The sequence below is a fragment of the Rhopalosiphum padi genome, chromosome 4 (genome assembly GCF_020882245.1).
Source record: "Rhopalosiphum padi isolate XX-2018 chromosome 4, ASM2088224v1, whole genome shotgun sequence".
Classification (NCBI taxonomy): Eukaryota; Metazoa; Arthropoda; class Insecta; order Hemiptera; family Aphididae; genus Rhopalosiphum; species Rhopalosiphum padi.
In genome coordinates this window covers 28430447-28450024 of record NC_083600.1, presented here as the reverse complement: position 1 = coordinate 28450024, position 19578 = coordinate 28430447, and the positions used below count along the sequence as shown (strand labels likewise).

The 19578-nt window shown below is 25.9% G+C and overlaps 2 protein-coding genes across 2 annotated transcripts; both read left to right on the top strand.

The window, feature by feature from the left end:
• Positions 1-177: 177 nt before the first annotated feature.
• On the top strand, positions 178-5730 carry LOC132928586 (probable pyruvate dehydrogenase E1 component subunit alpha, mitochondrial). Its single transcript, XM_060993371.1, has 6 exons — positions 178-418; positions 2949-3014; positions 3099-3272; positions 3441-3659; positions 3788-4285; positions 5216-5730. The coding sequence occupies exons 1-6, from the start codon at positions 377-379 to the stop codon at positions 5402-5404; spliced, it is 1188 nt and encodes a 395-aa protein (XP_060849354.1). The 5' UTR covers positions 178-376; the 3' UTR covers positions 5405-5730.
• A 9953-nt stretch (positions 5731-15683) lies between these two features.
• LOC132929938 (uncharacterized) lies at positions 15684-18888 on the top strand. Its single transcript, XM_060995584.1, has 2 exons — positions 15684-15883; positions 17838-18888. The coding sequence occupies exons 1-2, from the start codon at positions 15881-15883 to the stop codon at positions 18246-18248; spliced, it is 414 nt and encodes a 137-aa protein (XP_060851567.1). The 5' UTR covers positions 15684-15880; the 3' UTR covers positions 18249-18888.
• Positions 18889-19578: the final 690 nt, after the last annotated feature.

Below are 19578 nucleotides of genomic sequence, written 5' to 3'. Positions count from 1 at the left end.
TCACATTATCAATAATTCGACATAAATGAAGTTAGATTCGATTTTATTGAAGTACACATAGCTACGAGTTAGAGTTACGACCTGAAAAGATTCACTTATTATGATATAACCCTATAAAAAAACGAGAGCGATACTGCGAAACTCGTCCTATCCTATCAACTTCTGCCCTTGGGCTTGAACTCTTTAATTCTTATCGTTCTCCAATTAGTATTTACTTACTGTATTTTAATATTCATTTTACTGGGTAGTGGGTACATTCCTTTTTTTACTCTGTGGTATTAACTGTTATTAAATAATTATTTGTACATTTCGTTTTACTATTTTTGTAAGTAAGTTGTTAAGTTTTTCATCGAAATAATTTAAAACGTTAGCAAAAATGAACGGTTCGTCGGTTTTAAGGAAACACAATAATTTTAAGGTAGGTAACTCATTTTATGTAAATAAATAATTTGTAAACCAAACCAAATAGGTAACACATATTGTACTGGTTTATTTAACCTACAGAAGGTCAAATCTAACATATCAAATAAAATAAAATCATATTTAGTTAAATTGATTTATAATTTTAAAAATTTCAATTTATTAGTAATAATAGGACAAAAGTATTTAATTTTGTCCTCAAGTATAAATGTTAGTTTAATGTTAAATTGATACCAATTTTAGTAAGAGTTCAATCTTGTAAAATTAATATTGTTGACAGTTTTTTACTTTTAATTTATCTACTATTTTGATTTAATAAAAACTTATAATTTTCTCTAAAAAATAAATATTTATCTAATATAATATCTTAATTAATAAAATGTAGTAGTTTGTAATTTGTTTTATTCGTTTAAATTGAATAATGAAACCAATTATGAAATTGTGTATAATTACTATGTTGAGTAATATTGGTATTAAATAATCAACAATATTATTGTAGTACAGTACTCACTCAATAGTTTTTGATAGAAAACAATTGTTATTTATAAGGCATTATTAATAAATTCTAATTATTTTTGTTATGTAGTTTATAAAGTTATAAGTTCATAATTTGTATAATATTAATATCAAATGTATTTCAATTTCTTATTTTAAAAAAAAGATTTGATATGTACCTATTATAACTATATTATTATTATAGCTATGTGTTTATTTTATGCCTATAATTAATTTTCCCATCTTAAATAATAATACTTCTCTTTATTCAAATTGTGTTGCATAATTATTAGCGGTCTAGCATATTAATGTGAATACAACAGTAGCTATTAGCAGCTCAATATTCTTTAATAATAGTGTTTTTATAAAATAAATATTTTTTCTATAAACATTTTTTTAAGTACCTATATAATACAGTCAATGAAAAAAAATAGATAGATATTAACTTGTAAGTTATGTTTTAATATACTTAAATAATTAACAACATCTATCTGAATAATGTTATGAATTATTTTTTAAGAATAATTTTTATCTTATTGTGTTTAATATCATTGATTTTTAAATAAGGTAAATTTTTATAGTTATGTAATGTTTCAGTACTTATTAAAATGATAAAAAATATGTATTGAATATTTTTGCATACAAATTCTCAATACACTATTTAAATTAACTTTCAGATTACATCAATCCAGATCTATATAAATTGTAAACATTTACCAGTGGTAAAAATGTCCAATGGATAATGAGTTATAACCTAGTGTTATATATTTCTGGGTTCAACTATTTAGCTATAAATTTTCAACATCTGTATATTATGATCAACTAAAAAGTATTTTCAAATCTATATAATATTATTGTATACCTTGTCCTAATGTCCTAAACCTATAATATTCTTTGTTTCGGGTGCATTAATTATCTATTTTAATAAATTTGTTACCTGTAAAATCACAATCTACCTTTAAAATGTAGTAACTTATAATAAATATTATTTTTAACATTAATTTATGATTGCTTAAGAAATATACATTGAATTTTATTTTTATTTATATTAGTAATTTTAATAATTTTTCTACTTATGATTTTCATATTGACTAATTAGTTACTATAATTAATCATTACATGTCTTGGATTTATAATTACCTATATGAATAAATAGATATTTAGGATAGTTTATAATTAGTTATTTAAAAAACAAATGTTAAATTAATTCTATAAATACTTTTTTTTTAAACATTTGTAAATCATCAGGCCAACTGCCATGGATAATTATCAACCATTAATGGCTCTATTAAACATTATTTAGGCACATTCTAAGTAACATTTACGTAAAATATATGGTGGAGAGGTCAGTGGTACAACCAAAATGAGATATTTTGGGTGTCTGGACACCACCTTGGACTATATTTATGAATCAATCATCATTATAAAGAAAAAATTTAGAGAACCCTCCAATACTGTATATGCCATGGGCCATGAGTATACTCCACTAGATATCCCACTTGAACAATTATATTTGTACTTTTGGCCTTTGGGAAGGGTCCATAATTTGTCATATTATGTCATAATTAGTATTGGTAGTTATAATTTATGTTTCTGCAAGTTACCTAATAAATTAAATAAGTACAATTATTTTATTAATAACTACTTACAATTAACATTTTGCAATATATCGACTTTTAATTTTTAATGATTTGAATAATCTAAAACACTATTAACTAGAAATGAAATTTAAATTTAATTTCAAAAATATATTTTACAGAATAAAATATAATTTTTAATTTACCAAGCAATACTTGTATAGTCACATCATATTTAATAACACAATAATTATTTTTTTTTATAGCTATAGTCTATGTATAAGTTTATTGCATCAGTTAGTTTTTTTTAATTTTGTTGTATCATTATTTTACAATTTTATAATCATATTATTTGAGCAGTAAATGCCTGAGTGTTGTGACTAACCTAGATATTTATAAGGTTTTTATTTTTATTTTGTTAACAAAATTTTTATATTAATTTATTTTTTTTTACAGAATGTGTTATCTATCTTAGAAAGTCGTTTCTTTTCAAGCACATCAGAAGCAACTTTTGAAACAAAGGTATAAAAACAATTTATGTTCATATTGAATTAAATTGATATTTTCAAAAAAAAATATTATTATGTATATTTTATAATTTTATAGCCATTTAAGTTGCATAAACTTGAAAATGGTCCGAGTACAACTGCCACCTTGACTTCAGAAGATGCTATTAAATATTATAAACAAATGCAAACTATTCGACGAATAGAAACAGCTGCAGGTAATTTGTACAAGGAAAAAATAGTTCGAGGTTTTTGTCATCTCTACTCTGGACAGGTAATTTAATAATTATTTAAAAATATCCAGTTGTAACAATATGCTATAAATTGTTTTTATACTCTATTGCTATCTACTTAATTTAGATTGTATGCTTATTTAAAACTATACTTTATAATTTATTATTAAATAATTATTATATATTTGCATAATGTTTTTTTTTTTCAGGAAGCTTGTGCTGTGGGAATGAAAGCTATGTTTCGTGATACAGATTCAATAATTACTGCATATCGTGCTCATGGTTGGACATATCTTATGGGTGTTGAACCTTTTGGTGTGTTAGCAGAATTAACTGGGCGTAAAAGTGGTAATGCTCGTGGTAAAGGTGGTTCTATGCATATGTATGCTAAAAACTTTTATGGAGGCAACGGTATTGTTGGAGCACAGGTAAATATATTATTTTATTTTTTATATACTTGTAGTTAAAATTTAAGTAATATTGATATTAATATTTACAAAAAAAAAAACTTAATTTTTGTCATGTTATAAAGTCTATTAAACAATTATTTTTCTAGGTTCCACTTGGTGCTGGTATAGCATTTGCTGCTAAATATTTAGGTACCGGCGGTGTGTGTTTTACTTTGTATGGTGATGGAGCTGCTAATCAAGGACAAGTGTTTGAGGCTTACAATATGTCAAAATTGTGGGATATACCTTGTGTGTATGTTTGTGAAAATAATGGCTATGGCATGGGAACTAGCTCTGAACGTGCATCTGCTAGTACTGAATATTATACACGAGGAGATTATATTCCTGGTATCTGGGTTGACGGTATGGATGTTTTGGCTGTCAGAGAAGCTGCTCGTTTTGCCATTGATTATTGTTCTAGTGGTAAAGGACCACTAGTTTTGGAAACAGCAACTTACCGTTACTCTGGACATTCTATGTCTGACCCAGGAACATCTTATAGAACTCGTGATGAAATTCAAGAAGTGCGACAAACAAGAGATCCAATAACATCTTTCAAAGAAAAAATTATAGGAGCTAATTTAGTTAATATTGATGAATTAAAGGTAAATATCTAAATATTCTAAATCTAAACTTAAGTAGGTTTAAGTAGGTATATGAAATAGCAATAAACTAATAATTAATTATTTCATTAAGCACTTTTGTAAATTGTTATTAGAGTTTTTATTATAGTAGTGGCTAAACATATATACGGTTGGTGACTGTCTATTTCAAGGCAATATTACATAGGATAGTCTTCTCACACCAAAAGCTGTTGATGGAATATTAAAAAACAAATATCTCAACTTTTTTCAATTCCACAAGGTAGTATTCACTTACACAGAGTCAGCAAAAAATTATTTAATTTAATCATAAACATTTGAAATGCGCATTTTTGGTGTGTGAATGTTACTTAAAATGTCAGGTTTTAATTTGCTGGTGGCGATAGGAGGCGGAGTCACCAACCACATATTCGTTTTGCCACAACAATAGCAATATTGATTTTTCTGTCTTGATATTTCTATTGATCTATTGACAAAAATATATTTAGAGTATTAATTTTAAAATCTAAAATTTTAAATTATTTTGAAAACATATGTCTTAGTAATTTTTATCAAAATTATTGTGGGTAATGTGTACTATTATTTATACCATATAGTAATACACTAGAGAGTTACTCTATAATCTATATCGATTATAATTGATAACCATTTTCTACGGACTGAGCTGTACTGAGTATATTAAGTATATCTTAGTCTGTGCCGTTTACACTCTTAATATCATAAAGCTTGTCTCTAACAGTTATTTAACCTGGAGGTTATGACTTCTTTAATGATCAGTGGTCACCAACATATAAATTAACCTATGCATGTATAATATTTAATTATTTATTTATTTTCTGATTAAATTATTCAGCATTAGATTTTCTAATTGTGTTGAATATACCAGTTATACTATATGTATCTATGTATTTATTTGTATTTATTATTATTTAGCAAATTGATAAAGAAATTAAAGCTGAAATAGATGAAGCTGTGAAGAAATCAAAAGCAGATTCGGAAATTCCATTATCTGAACTTGCAGGTGATATCTATTCAAAACCACTTGAAACCACAGTTAGAGGAGTAAGCCCGTTCCAGAAATTGGAGCATGTCAGAATTGGACCAGCTGTAAATTTAAACTAAAATTTTAAAAATATATTTATGTGTAATTCTTAAAGTTCAAACTGCATATTTAATAAAATATTAACTCCATTTATTATATTCATAATTATTTGTTAGTTACGTTTGTATATGGATTAGATACTCTAAAGTGCTTTATTATTCAATTTTACAGTTTCACGTTAGTAAAAGGGAAAAAATATATTTTTGTTGAAAAATAAAAATGTTAAATATTTATTTACCTTAAAAACCTTCTGATGATATTAGAAATTAAAATGTATATTAGAGCAATAAATAGTTGTATCTATTTGTTAATAAATAAATGTGGTTATTATTTATAACTTATTATACATAGTGTAATATTTCTTATAAAATAATGTGTTCACTTCATACTTGATTAAAAAGTCTACTATTTGTCAAATAATATTTTTTCTACGGCTTAAGTACATTAAAACATTTTTTTAATAAAATTCACTTAAAAATATTCTAACTTCAGTTTAATATTAGCTCCTCAACAATATTTTAGTTACCTTTTTAATAAAAATTATAAAATCTAAAAAAACTAATTTGGAGTTGTCATTTCAGTAAGATTTCTAGTATTATGTATTAAATTATTTATATGTAAGATACATTATATTTTATTGATATTTGGAGGTAATGCACTAATGCAGTTGATTTAAAATATTAGTAGTGATCATATATACTTCAATATTTCCTACAACATATAACGCATTTATGTATAATATTATATAAGAACTTTTTTTTAATTAAAAAAACAAACGTTATGTAGGTTCAATAAATCATGTGTTTTTGAGTTTGTAAAATATTAATTCTGGATTTTCTTGTTTAGTTAGAAGTTATATATATAAAAAAAAAAGAAACTCGTTAAGTAACTTAGTTAAAAATAACTTTATAGCTTTTTAACTTGTTAATGTCTACCCTTGAATTAGAATTATTACAAACAATTAAATTAAATACATCTTATAACTTAATATGTTTGAGTATATTGTAAACGGCATACCTAATAAGTAATAATATTAACTTTGTACTTCAATTATTTTAATTTGTATTCATATTTAAATATTACGTAATAATGCTGTATAACATACCCACTAGTCACTACCACTTACGACCCTATAGTTCCCGATGCCTGGTCAATAAGACCAATTTAAAAAAAAACAACCATTAATTTTGACCAGCGCAGAAAAATTATAGTTAGGCCTCATACCAAAATACAATCTTTTTTAGGTATTCGTAAGCACGGATGCGCGGTGAAACACGATTGCGTACAATTTTTATCTGCAACTTTGAAGCATTGTTGCCATTAGATTTGAACTAATATAGCTAGGTAACTTACAATTTAAAATTAATCTGAAAGTTTTCATCGAACTCATAACGCTCAATTTCATAGCTTCCATCCTTCTGGAAACATGTACGAAAATTCAATCAGTATTAAAAGTCGGATTAAAAAAATGGAAAAATGCTGATTTAATTGATATAAAAAAAAAAGAAACTATAAAAGATTATAATGAATACAAAATTCATAAAAATATTATAACATTTTTCAAAAAAATAGTTATTTAAGTTATACCAAGGTATAAAATTGTAAATTGAATATACTTTTATAATTATTTTAACTTTTATTATTTTTAAATATTTTGACTTAAGTAATTTTTCAAAATTTTATTTTTACTGATCACAAATAAAAACTTAAATGTGAACGTTGTACAGCAAATCACACGCAATTGTTTGACTTTGGGGTAAGTATTAAAGTTAATTGTTTAAACGTACGCTGTCATGTTCCCAAAAAGGTGCATCGTATACGCAATCGTGTATAAACATACCATGCAACACCCCAAATGACGTGCCAGGTGTTACGTCTTATTGAATCGCGTAATAGATCAAAATCTTCACAACTGAGATAAATGACACGTATTTGGAAATATTTAACAGTTATCGCTTTTTTTATGGTGTGTTTACTGTTTAGGTACACCGTACACGCATTGTGTCGCAGCTAGTTATCCTTTTATACTTTGACGAAGATGATACATAGGTGCCTGTGCTATTGGCTGTTATTACTACCTAGTACCTACTGAAAATGAAAGTGTCTTACCAGTTACCGATTTTGTCCTCGAATATTACTACATAATCTACCGACTTACAGCTTTAAAATTTTAAATTTACATTACTATTTATAATAAAGGAATAAACTATTTATATAAATGATCTCTATAAATTGGCTTTCTTTTAACTTTGAGTGTACCTACATAAGTAAAGTAAACTAAAAACACTATATAGGTAATGGTAAAGATAATATTTGTCTCTGTATTATAGCCATTAGATATCCATACGCCATACCAAACTACCAAATAATAAATGTAAGCAGGCACATGTGTTTAGCCGTCTAGGATATCTGAATACCTATGTATTATATATATTTTATAATAGTAAAATATAAAAAATACTGTTACACCATTACAGTAGCTAGCACGTCATGTTGTATTTAAAATTTAAATACGAACAGTGGCGGCCCACCGAGAATTTTCCCGACTTTTAGGTGGCTCTGGGCTCAGTTCTACACTGAAAATAATTGATGTTTTCTACGAATAATATTGCGAATACCTATAGGCTATAGGTGGTATCTACGTAATATATTATGTTTGAAAATAAGTTGCGATTGACACTGAGATTATTAAAATATTGTAGCTCATTGGCATAGTCATGGGGGGGGGGGAGTGGGCCATGACCTTCCATCGGTTGTATCAACGTAATATAAAAATGAACTGTTATTGTTTATGTTTTTTTAGTATTTTGGGTTTGCCCCCTCTCCCCCATTTTAAAATTCTGGCTACGCCACTGTTGTAACTTGCTCGGTAATTAATGTAAAAGATGTAGGTAGTTAATATAGGTACATTGTATTTTTTGAAACAGGTAGGTAGGTATCTATCATAATGTTTTTTTATAAGTATCTAACCCATATATGTAAGTAGCCTAGGATAGGTAGGCACTTAAAATGTTAATCATGTATTTTACTTAACTGTTCACTTATAAAACATTATTTAAACCAGTTTGGACCTATGATATCCCCCTTCCCCGAACTACACTTTATATTTCAATTTAAAATAAAAATAATTCCAAGAAACAGCTATAATACAAAATTTTGCAGTTCCTTCTATTCCTGCAGAAACCCACCCAGACGTTTCAAAGGAAAATGGTGTCGTAACCTTCTTGAATCCCTACCTACATTTAAACTAGTTATCAGACTAGATTCACTACTGGTAAAAAAAAAAAATAATAAAAATCAATCAAAGAGAGTCATTAATGGATGATTGACGAATAGTCTTTCAAGGCTCAACACGAGAATATTATGTGTGTGTATTTTTTTATTATTTTATAGTTCATTAACGTACCTACGTATCTATGTATCAATGCATTCAATATTCCTACCATTTGCACAGATATATGTATAAATATCGTGAAAATATTTAAAAAAAAAAAATGATTTATATGTCATTTTAGTATATAATATATAAACGTACCGTAAAAACCGACAAAAATACGTATTTACCAATTTTAACGCGCGTGGGAAAATCGCGAGGATGAGCCATTAACGAGTTAAAAAGTTTTAATAGACAATAGTTATTTTTCACAACTATATTTTTAATGACATATCTATCAACTAATCAATATACCTAACGACTAAACCGTAATAATTTTTACAACGTTGTAAAATATATGTACCTACAGTTAACGAGCTATTTTTCATCACGCCAGTAAAATAGTTAATAAAGTTTATTTTAAATTCTGAGCGGAGCGATTGTGTTTACTATTACTATGATGATTAAATAACTTGGTTGTGTGTGTTTGAGGACACTTTTTTTATATAAGTAGTAAAAATAAATGTTCCTGTCTTCAAATTTGTGGTTTGTTTCTGGTAGCGAATTGAATCTATTGCCCTATTGGTACTTACCTATATTATTATTTACTACATACAATAACAATTATTTTAAAACATTATACTAAATTTATGATGATACCTACTATTTTTTTAATGGCGGAATAATTATATATATATAATTCATATTATTCTTAGAAATGTAGGCCATACGGCCAGTAGACAGTAGTTTTGTTCAAAGTCGTTTTCGTGTACAAAGATTTATAATTGAATTCAAATTTAATACATTCATTACAGCGACCCACTTCTCTCTTCGTATGTTGACCAAAAAGCGTAGATATGTTTAATGAAGTCAGGAATGTCGTATCCATGTGACGTTTAAAATCAATTGATCTAACCTAGGTATATTAATTACTCGTGATTGCGAGATTCACTCACCATCAAGCCAACACTTAATATACTTATTAATTATTACTCTATATACATATTACATAATCCAGTTTTTCGTGAAGCGGTAGATAATCATTGATATTTCACGATCGAGTAGATGGACTATAATCTCATATATTCGAAACTGATGCCGATTTGTACATAGAGGAGACAAATCATATTACAGAAATGATCCCGTGAAGTATGATTTAAAGTTGTAGACTGTGATTTGCACGTACCTACATAGGTGTAAAAAAATCACTCTCTTCGATATTCGTTAATCAAAAATAAATAAAACTCGTAGATTAAATATCGAATAATAATATATATATATATTACTTTTATTTATTAAATAGCAGTTTTATTTTATGCGTATAAAATTATAACTGAATAACATATACTAAATATTTATTGATTGTTATTCATATTAAAGTTTAATTATCACGGAATTAGTATGTCAATAGACTTGAAAATAGTTTGATAAAGTGTTGTCTATCTATCGGATTTATCATCAACCACAAATTATTCAGAATCTTTATACTTTTACTTTTGATTTAATTTATTTTTTAAAATTTAAATAACGTATAGAATTTATTGTTTAGTCTCATCGTTTGATTTTAATATTCAAATTTAATTAATCCAGTTAATAGCTATAATACCTAAACCTTAGTTTGAGCATATAGTAGGTTTACGTTCTATATCATAAATTATATTATGGGTACATGACCGTGGTTTCTAATTTGTTTTATAGTTAATATTATTATATTAAGCACTATATACGATTTATATAAGTTAGACGATTTACAACAGGAATCGTATACAAGCAAATTCAAAACATATTTTACTGGGTAAGTAGGTAGGTAGTAGGTACCTACTCTATAGAAATTAATTTCAATGTATAAGTACTTGGTTCGTTATAAGGTAAAAGTAAGAAGATATTGGTAAAACCTATAGCTTTCGATTGCGGCGGGGTTTATATTTTGCATCCGATCCAAGAGAATGTACAAATCTTGACCTTGATATATACTCAAATAAGTAAACATCGTACTATAAATATTGTAATTTATATGCAAGTGTTATAGTACTATCACTATAATTATATAAAATGTGTATATACTATATACTATATAGTACCATTATAGTACCTAAAAAAATATATAAAAGTGTCCAAAACATAATGTTTATAAATAAATCCTAATTTAAAATATTTATTATCAATCTGTATATCAACACTTGTATACAAAATAAGTTTATTTAAATATTTAGCTGCCTAAACAATTCTGTATTATATTTATAGTTCAGATATTATAGCTTATACAATTTCATAACTTACGTAAGTACATATTTGCTTACATAGTTGGAAAGATTTAATTTTTAATTTCAATAAATAATTATTAACTACAAAATAAAACGAAATGTAGATAGCTATACCTTATATTATTGAATTATATGCTGCAAATACTATAAATTACATTAATTATTACATATTAAGAAAATCATGAAAATGTTATGTTTATTTTGTACTATTTATAGTCGTATTTAGTTTAATAACACATCCTTAGAAATATAGGTTTATTGTTTATTCCGTTCGGAATCGTTTATTACCGTAAATAATGATTCATACCTATTTATATAATATAATTATTAAATTTAATTCGTACATATTAAATCGATTTATTCAATAACGAGGTAGGTAATAGGTATACATTCATATTACACGTACTACACAGCAGAGGGAGTTCTCTAGTTCTATAATATTATTTAAGCATAACTATTCGAGATCATTGCTGTAAAGATCATTTGAACATTATTGATTTGAAAAATGTAAAAAAATATACATAAATCGAGTAGTGAGTATTGTTGTTAAACATTTTTTTTTTAAAGAAATGACATAGATTGTTGGGTGAATTTATTCTTGAAAATAAGTGGATGACTTCCACAAACAATACTAAGAATAATATTTTACTCCAAATAGATTTTAATTTATTAAAAATACATAATATTATGTAGTAAGTTTTTTTTTAATAATTACCATCATAATAACCTTCTGTAATTTATCTTACAAGTTACAGGAAACTTAAATATCAGTAATATCCAAATAATATTCTGCGCCAACACTTATTACATATAGAACTATAAAAGCCAAAAGGTAAAAATAAAATTAGAGATACCTATGGCTGATAAATGATAATTATGTTTGACTGTTTGAACATATAATATAATGTAAAAGTAAAAAGTTGATAATTTGTAATAGAAATCGCAATTCGAACGATATTACTGGTATATTCATAAAATAATATATTTAAATAATAAGTTATCAGTTTTTAGAACCATGTTATTCAAGTGTTAAGGTACCCCGTACCCAAGACCTAACTCAACTTTTATCAGTAAGTAGCCATGTACTATGCAGGCATACAACAACAACAACAACAACAAAATTATTTATTTTACATTAGAGTACTTTATTATCATAATATAGTTACCTACAATAAATAAAATCAGAGTTAAGATTTTTAAATACTAACATTTATTATTGTTTATCAATCAAGAATAATATAAACCTGTATAATAATAATATTCAACTCTATCTTTTATCAAATCGATCCAATGGAAACCAGTTAATACTTCCTAACACTCAGTTTTTAATACCTATGTATCATTCGATGTTTATTATTACAACCGTCACTTTTGTACAATATGTCAATATGTCAAGATTTATCAATCGCCCCATCGGTTTTTCATAGGAAACTCATTATTAATAATAAGATAATTTCGAGCTTCGACTAAAATGTCTAGGACATTTGGTAAAAGTGCGGAATTCCCATATTATCCAAGATCAGTAGTGGGCTGGGTTTAGGTTTTACCGGTGTCCCGGTGTTCGGGCAATATATTGTAGTGATATATAGACATATAGTATTATATTGTACAGGCGTACAGTATTTATATAGTGTATTTATAAATATATGTTTTTTGAAAAACAACCAACGCTAAAATAAATATTAACTGTTGTCTGTTGATATCTGTTATTATCTATGTTTGTTTTAAATAAAAATCATAAGTTTGAATACGAATATACGATGCATATTGCATAATATTATAGTTCTATACTTCTATCTAATTATTATAGTATTACAGATAGGTTGGGTGCTCGTCACGTATAAATATTATTATTTATTATGCTGTCTGTACCTTCATCAAGATACAATACACGATCATATTATTACGTCATTGGAAAAACACGGTACTCTTTAGCTCACCGTATAATATTACAAATATTACAAATTATATATGCGTATGGCTGTTATACTTGATTTACATAATATGTCCATACAGCATCTAATTTATAATTCACGTAGGGTAAGTCAGCTTATTTGTTTTCGTCAAGACGTTAAACATTATACGTTCAATTTTCTACAGAAATTGAATACACTTTTTGCAGATGTACATATTATAACAAAATTAATTAAACTATGAATAATAAATGTTTTATAAATAAACGTGTTATGAAGTTCTAAATTTCTAAAATTATACAAATATGTATGTAATATACATAGTATCAAACATTTATTATTCATAAATACATTATATTAAATACTAATTATACGTATACATAATACATGCATATGAATAATACTCCTTTTAATAGTATACTCTGAATCAATTTTCTAAACTTGAATACATTTGTAAAACAAATATTTCTAAATTTCTAATTTAACTATTAACTACCTAACCTAACATAGCTGGAGTCAGGAATTGTTCAAAGTATGTAATATAGAATCTTAGTCTGTCTAAACACTTGTGGAGGGGCTTTACCCCACATTCCTTTCCCACTACCATATTTATGGATATTTACATTTTACTTACAACTTAATATAATAACAAATACAAAAATAATAACAATTTATGTAATTCTATTTAAATAGTGAAATTAATTTATTTGTATAAAAAAAAACGTAATTTTTCCAAAAAAAAATTTTTTGGTTTTTTTTAAGGATACACAATATGGCATGCGATCGTGAACGTGTTAACAAACTCCTCTATAATAGTAACTTTTTTGTTGCCCGTTAAGACTTTTTAATAAAAAAATTTCACTGTTTAAAATGCATTTAATCCAATAAACAAAAATAAACTTTTTTAAAAACTGTTTCAAAAGTTACAATTTTGAAAATATAAAAAATTATTGTTTTTAAAAAAGAAAACTTATAATTTTATATTTTTAATATTAAGATTAAAAAACATTTTGTGAGACCTTATTTTATCGAATTTGTTTAATTTTTTTATCGAAAATTAAGCAAGCAACTGTATGTCGCGTACGTCACACGACTTTACGTAATATGTAACTGTTACCACTGTTACAGTAAATGATGTTAAACATTAAAATAACGTTATTTTCTAGTAAATAACAATAATTACCTAACAAACTAGTGATTATCGTGGTTCGTTATTTTTTGCAGGGTTTGATTATCGATAATTTCTACATACGATGGAAAATGTTGTTATACATATAATGTTATCTTAATGATATTATATACTAGATACGCAGCCGCAGTAGGTAGAACTTTGGATTTCTCTTTAAAGAATGGTTTTTATAAATTATATAGTAAAATTAAATACAAAATAGAAATGTACAGGTATTAATATATTTATATTTGAATTAGGTACCGAAAATGGTTTTCTTAAACATAAGTATACGAGATCTCAACTTGTGCCGTGCATAGAAATTTTGATTGATCTCAAAACCCTGCTTGAATCATCTAAATAAAAATAAATAACACATCGAGAAGCAGCAGGATGTAGTAGTCTTATAGGCACACAATGCTATCAAAGATGTCACTGTAAGAAGAAGTGTAAGACAAATAAATGGACCTGTATCGACAGGAGTAGTTGGAAAATTATGCAATTCGAAATTGCACAGTTCATTATTATGTGAAAATAAATAATAATAAAATATAACAATTTAGATACAAAGAATATGATTAACTAATATTCTTTGGAATTAACGTAAATCCTTAGTACTTCGTTACAAACCTTTTAAAATATTCATTATCATCTATTAACGTTAATTGCTAGTTAATAACGTTAATATAAATTTAACATCTTTTACTGTAACTTATATAACGAAAAGCGATAAGCAAAAGGCTCTGACCCTCCTGAAATTTTAGAATTCAACAATATTGTTTTTATTATAAGTATTATTTAGAAGAATTTTATGTTTTAAAAAGTTTTTAAATTTTGAACTTTTTACGTGGGTATTTATTAATTAATATATATATATATATATATAAGTGAACAAAAATTATTTATATCGATTATTTAATTGCCACAACAGTCGAATTTTATCTTGTGTCACAGTTGTTACGCGAGTATTAATATTACATTAATTCTAATGGTACTTTAATAATAATTTAAGTATATGAGATTATATTTTATATGAATGATAATAAATAAAAATAATTAATAGCAATATATTATATTGTTTTAGTACTAAATTACTAATAATAGTAATTTTGTAAAAATAATTTTGACTTATGAGTTATGACATGTTCTTATGATGAATAATGGAACAATGGAAGTATATTAAAATTGCCCAATGTATGGATGATAAATATATATTAGCAAACTAGTAAATATACCCATGTAAACAGCCAAACAGACAATAAATATTGCACATTAGACTATATCAAAATATATTTATCTTGTAAATATTTTTTTATTATTTTTAAACAATTGTTTAAGTAAGAAATTATTATTCGTGTTTTTCCAATGACGTTTACCATGCCCATAAAAATAATGATACTATACATTATATGGATCAGGTATTTATGTTTACTGTATACCTACCACTACAACTGTTATATTATACAGTGAATTTATAGGTACTGGATTTGTAACTCTAAATGTGGGAGGGGATTTGAGACGTACTTTCCTACCTACCTACTCACCTTCCATTCTATATAAAATAATAACATATAAATTCTCTTTACTAAACATTATAGTTCACTAATCTTAATCCGACAGTGGTCAGTGTTTAGTGTTGCTGCTTAACATTACGTCGCAGTTAACAGTTGTTGTATTCAAGAAGTGCTTAATATTTTTAAAAATCACAATTTTTAACTTATAATACTAAAGTATTCATTGCTTATTTAGAGAATTTGCTGAGTAAATCAACTGAAAAAATGGTAAATATTGTTTTTATTCTAACAAATACATGGCAAAATATACCCATATATTACGTTTAATATTATAATATTTGATTCAAATGTGTAAATAAAGGAATGTATTTTTATTTAATTTTTGATAAGCGATTTATTTGTAAACTTTTAATATTAAAATTGATTTTAGTAGATATTTAGGCATAATATTAATTTACTAGTAACTATATTATTTACACAGGTTACATAAAATAAATATTTATGCTGTACGAATAGGTATAAATAACTAATACAATTTTGCATTCTCTGGTGAAGTGTTTTGATAAGTCTAGAGAATTATCATTTATCTAAGAGATTCAAAGGTTATTAATAACTATTATATAGAACAATAATAAATACAGTTATTGACTGTGGTTAGAATTTATATTGGGTTAGGTCGGTTAGGAAATTGGGTTCAATGAAAACATTATTCGAAGAAATTAATATTATAATATAACTTCGTAGGACACATAATTATGCAGCTTATTGTTTGCGGAAATACACATTGACAATTTGAGCAGCCCTTTTATTTTTTAGCTACGGTATGCTCATCAGCTTTATGGCTGTATTTGAATCCCGTGAAAAAAAATAATATAATTTTCCTATTTATATTTCATTTATCAATAATTGTCGGTCCTAGTTTCATAAGTTAATGGCATTAATGCATTATTTGCTATATAATTATATAAACATAAATACATAATATTATAATACACTTACTATTTTGATGTTTCAACATTTTATTTTCATTACCCGGCGTCGAGATTTTAAATATTTTTTTTAGTTTTGAGAATATTTTTTTATTATACGGCCACGAGCTCGCGAGCTACATATGTTTGATAACATTTGGCACTTATATGGTATTTAATAATTCACAAGTTTCTCAAAACTATGAGATTAATGAAAGTCAAATGATGAAACGTCAAAATTTTCAGAAAAATAAACTTTAAAAAATGACTATTTTCGATTTTTTCTAAAATAATTAAATATAAAATTATTTTTTTTAACTTTTTTACCAAAAAATTAAATTAAAATATGAAATACTTTTAGTCTATGTCTGCGAGTTTCATAAAAAACAAAATTATGATATCTTCATTCTTCATTATATCAGGAGATATCGCAATAGGTAAATCTTCACGAGACATGATGAAGTTGTATACACAATGATAAATTATTAAGAATCGTTTAAAATTTGTCCACTATCTATAAAATAAAATATAAATAAAGGTTTAAAATAAAATAAGGGTAATTTGGGTTGAATTCAGTTTATCTCCTTGTGATTAGTCTACTTGGATAATGTTATTTGAATATTTGGACGCACTTGTACTGGTATAGTGATTATAGGATCTGCTTGTGCGATGTGCGATACAAGTCCGAAATCTGCATAAAATATTTCGCAGTTATATAGGTTGTTACCGAATCGATTATAATTTGTGTATACATTATAATATATTAATATATCATAATATAGCACGCGTATTGGTCTAACACTATTAGGATAGTATTTTCCGCGGTCTGAATTATCAGTACCTATTTACCACCATGTTGCAGGTCTAAAGTATCAACGGTTATATAGTTTATTTGAGAGATTAAAATACGTACTACGTAGTATTAAAATATGCTTCGTATATTTTAATATTTATATTTAATTATAAAATATGTAAGTATAGGTACTTGAGTGTACTTCATTTATCTGTTTTGTGTTAATCTTGTATAATATAGTTCCTACTATAATGTACTAATAAGCTGGAGATAGAAATAAAAACGTTACTTAGTTTACAATATATTAATGAACTCTTTAAATTTGAAAAAATATCGCATAACTTGACATGTATAGGTCAATAAAATAGCTCAGTTAAATGAAAGTCGCCTTGATTTAAATACTCCTAGCCTTAATCAGTCCTATTAGTAGATATTAAACATTATTTTTATATTTTTTCAGAGTTTATTACGGTCTTCAATTGTTTTTGCTGTATTATTAACTTGCATATGTGCCCAAAAGCCGTTTTATGCATCCAGCAATAGTCAGTACCCTAGCGTCTTACCCCAAAACCTACCAAACAATGGGGCAACAGACTTGGGCAATAGGATCGGTGAAAACTCCACCCCTGACCCATACCTGGGTTCGGAAAAACAGCCGGTATACAACGTGGAAAAAGAACTGGTTGACAGAATAACAAACGAGTATCCCAAAGACAAGCAACCGTTTTGGTTTGTGAACGCCGCACAGCTGAACAGCATCAGATACCAACAGCAACCAGCGGTACAACCGCAAACACAACAAGTCGGCAGCTTCGCACGTCCGACAAGGCGTCAAATAAACATTCAACAACAACAACAGCAGCGCAATTAATGTTTTTCATCAGGATACGTGTCTTGAGAGTGCTGTATTATAACTTATATTATATTATTATATCACAAATCTAAACGTCTTAGAATGTTAGAAATTGATCCTAGTAGTAATATTGTCACAAGAGGTTAAAACTTATCCACACAAATAAATGTAGGTTTTTTCGACTATTTCGTAATAGAAAAGATTTACACCTATATAAACATTATAAACTATAATAAATTGCTAGATGCAACCACCTATATATTATATTATTATAGCTGCATAGATCATTTTTGACTAACCAAATAAGTTACTAATGTAATTATAGGTATTTATATTTTTAATTGATTTGTTGTTTAAAGTTTTAAATGTATCATGGAACTCAACACTGGACTAAACTTTTGTTTTGTAAACAAAAATTTCAATATAACGAATGTTTATCATTAGGAAAAAAGTAAATTTATTAATATTAGATAAATATTGCCCTTTAGATTAGTTACATATTTTACAATAAGCAAGTATAACAAAATTCAAAAAAATGTTGTATCAACATCAGTATAAAAGTATTTTTATAATGCCTATTATTTAATAATTTATTTTAATTGTGTACTAAATTATATTTATTTAATTTTTATATCAAATAATAAATTGTTTTATGTTATTTTGTATTGTATTTTTATGCTTCGGCGATACAAACGGCTAACGAGTGCAACAAAACTTGTTTAATCATAAGAATTAACGTGAAAATTATTTTCAAAATTTTACGTTTTAAATTTTATGCAGGTAATACAACTAAACGTTATTTTAATTTTTCGGTAAGTATTTATATTTAATTTAAGTGACAAACTTATGTTAGAATTATTACGTTATTACATTATTAGTGTTTTCTTTTAGTTTTATTCCATATTCCATGATGAATTTCTTGTAAAGCTTATTAAAAATAATTTTCCTTAAAATTGGTTTTTAAGAGCTAAAAACTTCAGAAATTTAAGACTCAAGTTGTATACATTTAAAATAAATAAAGCAATAATGAAAAAATTGATCTAAAGTAAAATTAATTGCGAAGTCTATCTGGTTTCAGAAGTTTTATATTCGATAAAAAGATCAAAGTGGTACGTTGAACTTTTTTTTAAAAAAACAACTTTCGCTAAAAATGCATATTTTTTGTAAGTACTTTTAGTAAGGCAAAAATATTTCTGCGCATAATAGCTCAGTCCAAGACAAAAAAAAAAACAAAACGTTCACTATATAAAGGAGAAGACATTTGACTGAACAATATCGTTTTTAAAATTGACTAAATTTTTCTCTAAAACGATATCGAAAAATAAAAACGATATTTTACAGCAAAGTT

What these genes read in the sequence shown, in the direction of transcription:
- LOC132928586 (XM_060993371.1), top strand. Translation starts at nt 377, where the DNA reads ATGAACGGTTCGTCGGTTTTAAGGAAACACAATAATTTTAAG. An exon ending in GGAAACACAATAATTTTAAG is followed by an intron (nt 419 to 2,948) that starts GTAGGTAACTCA and finishes TTTTTTTTACAG; the next exon opens with AATGTGTTATCTATCTTAGA. An exon ending in AAGCAACTTTTGAAACAAAG is followed by an intron (nt 3,015 to 3,098) that starts GTATAAAAACAA and finishes ATAATTTTATAG; the next exon opens with CCATTTAAGTTGCATAAACT.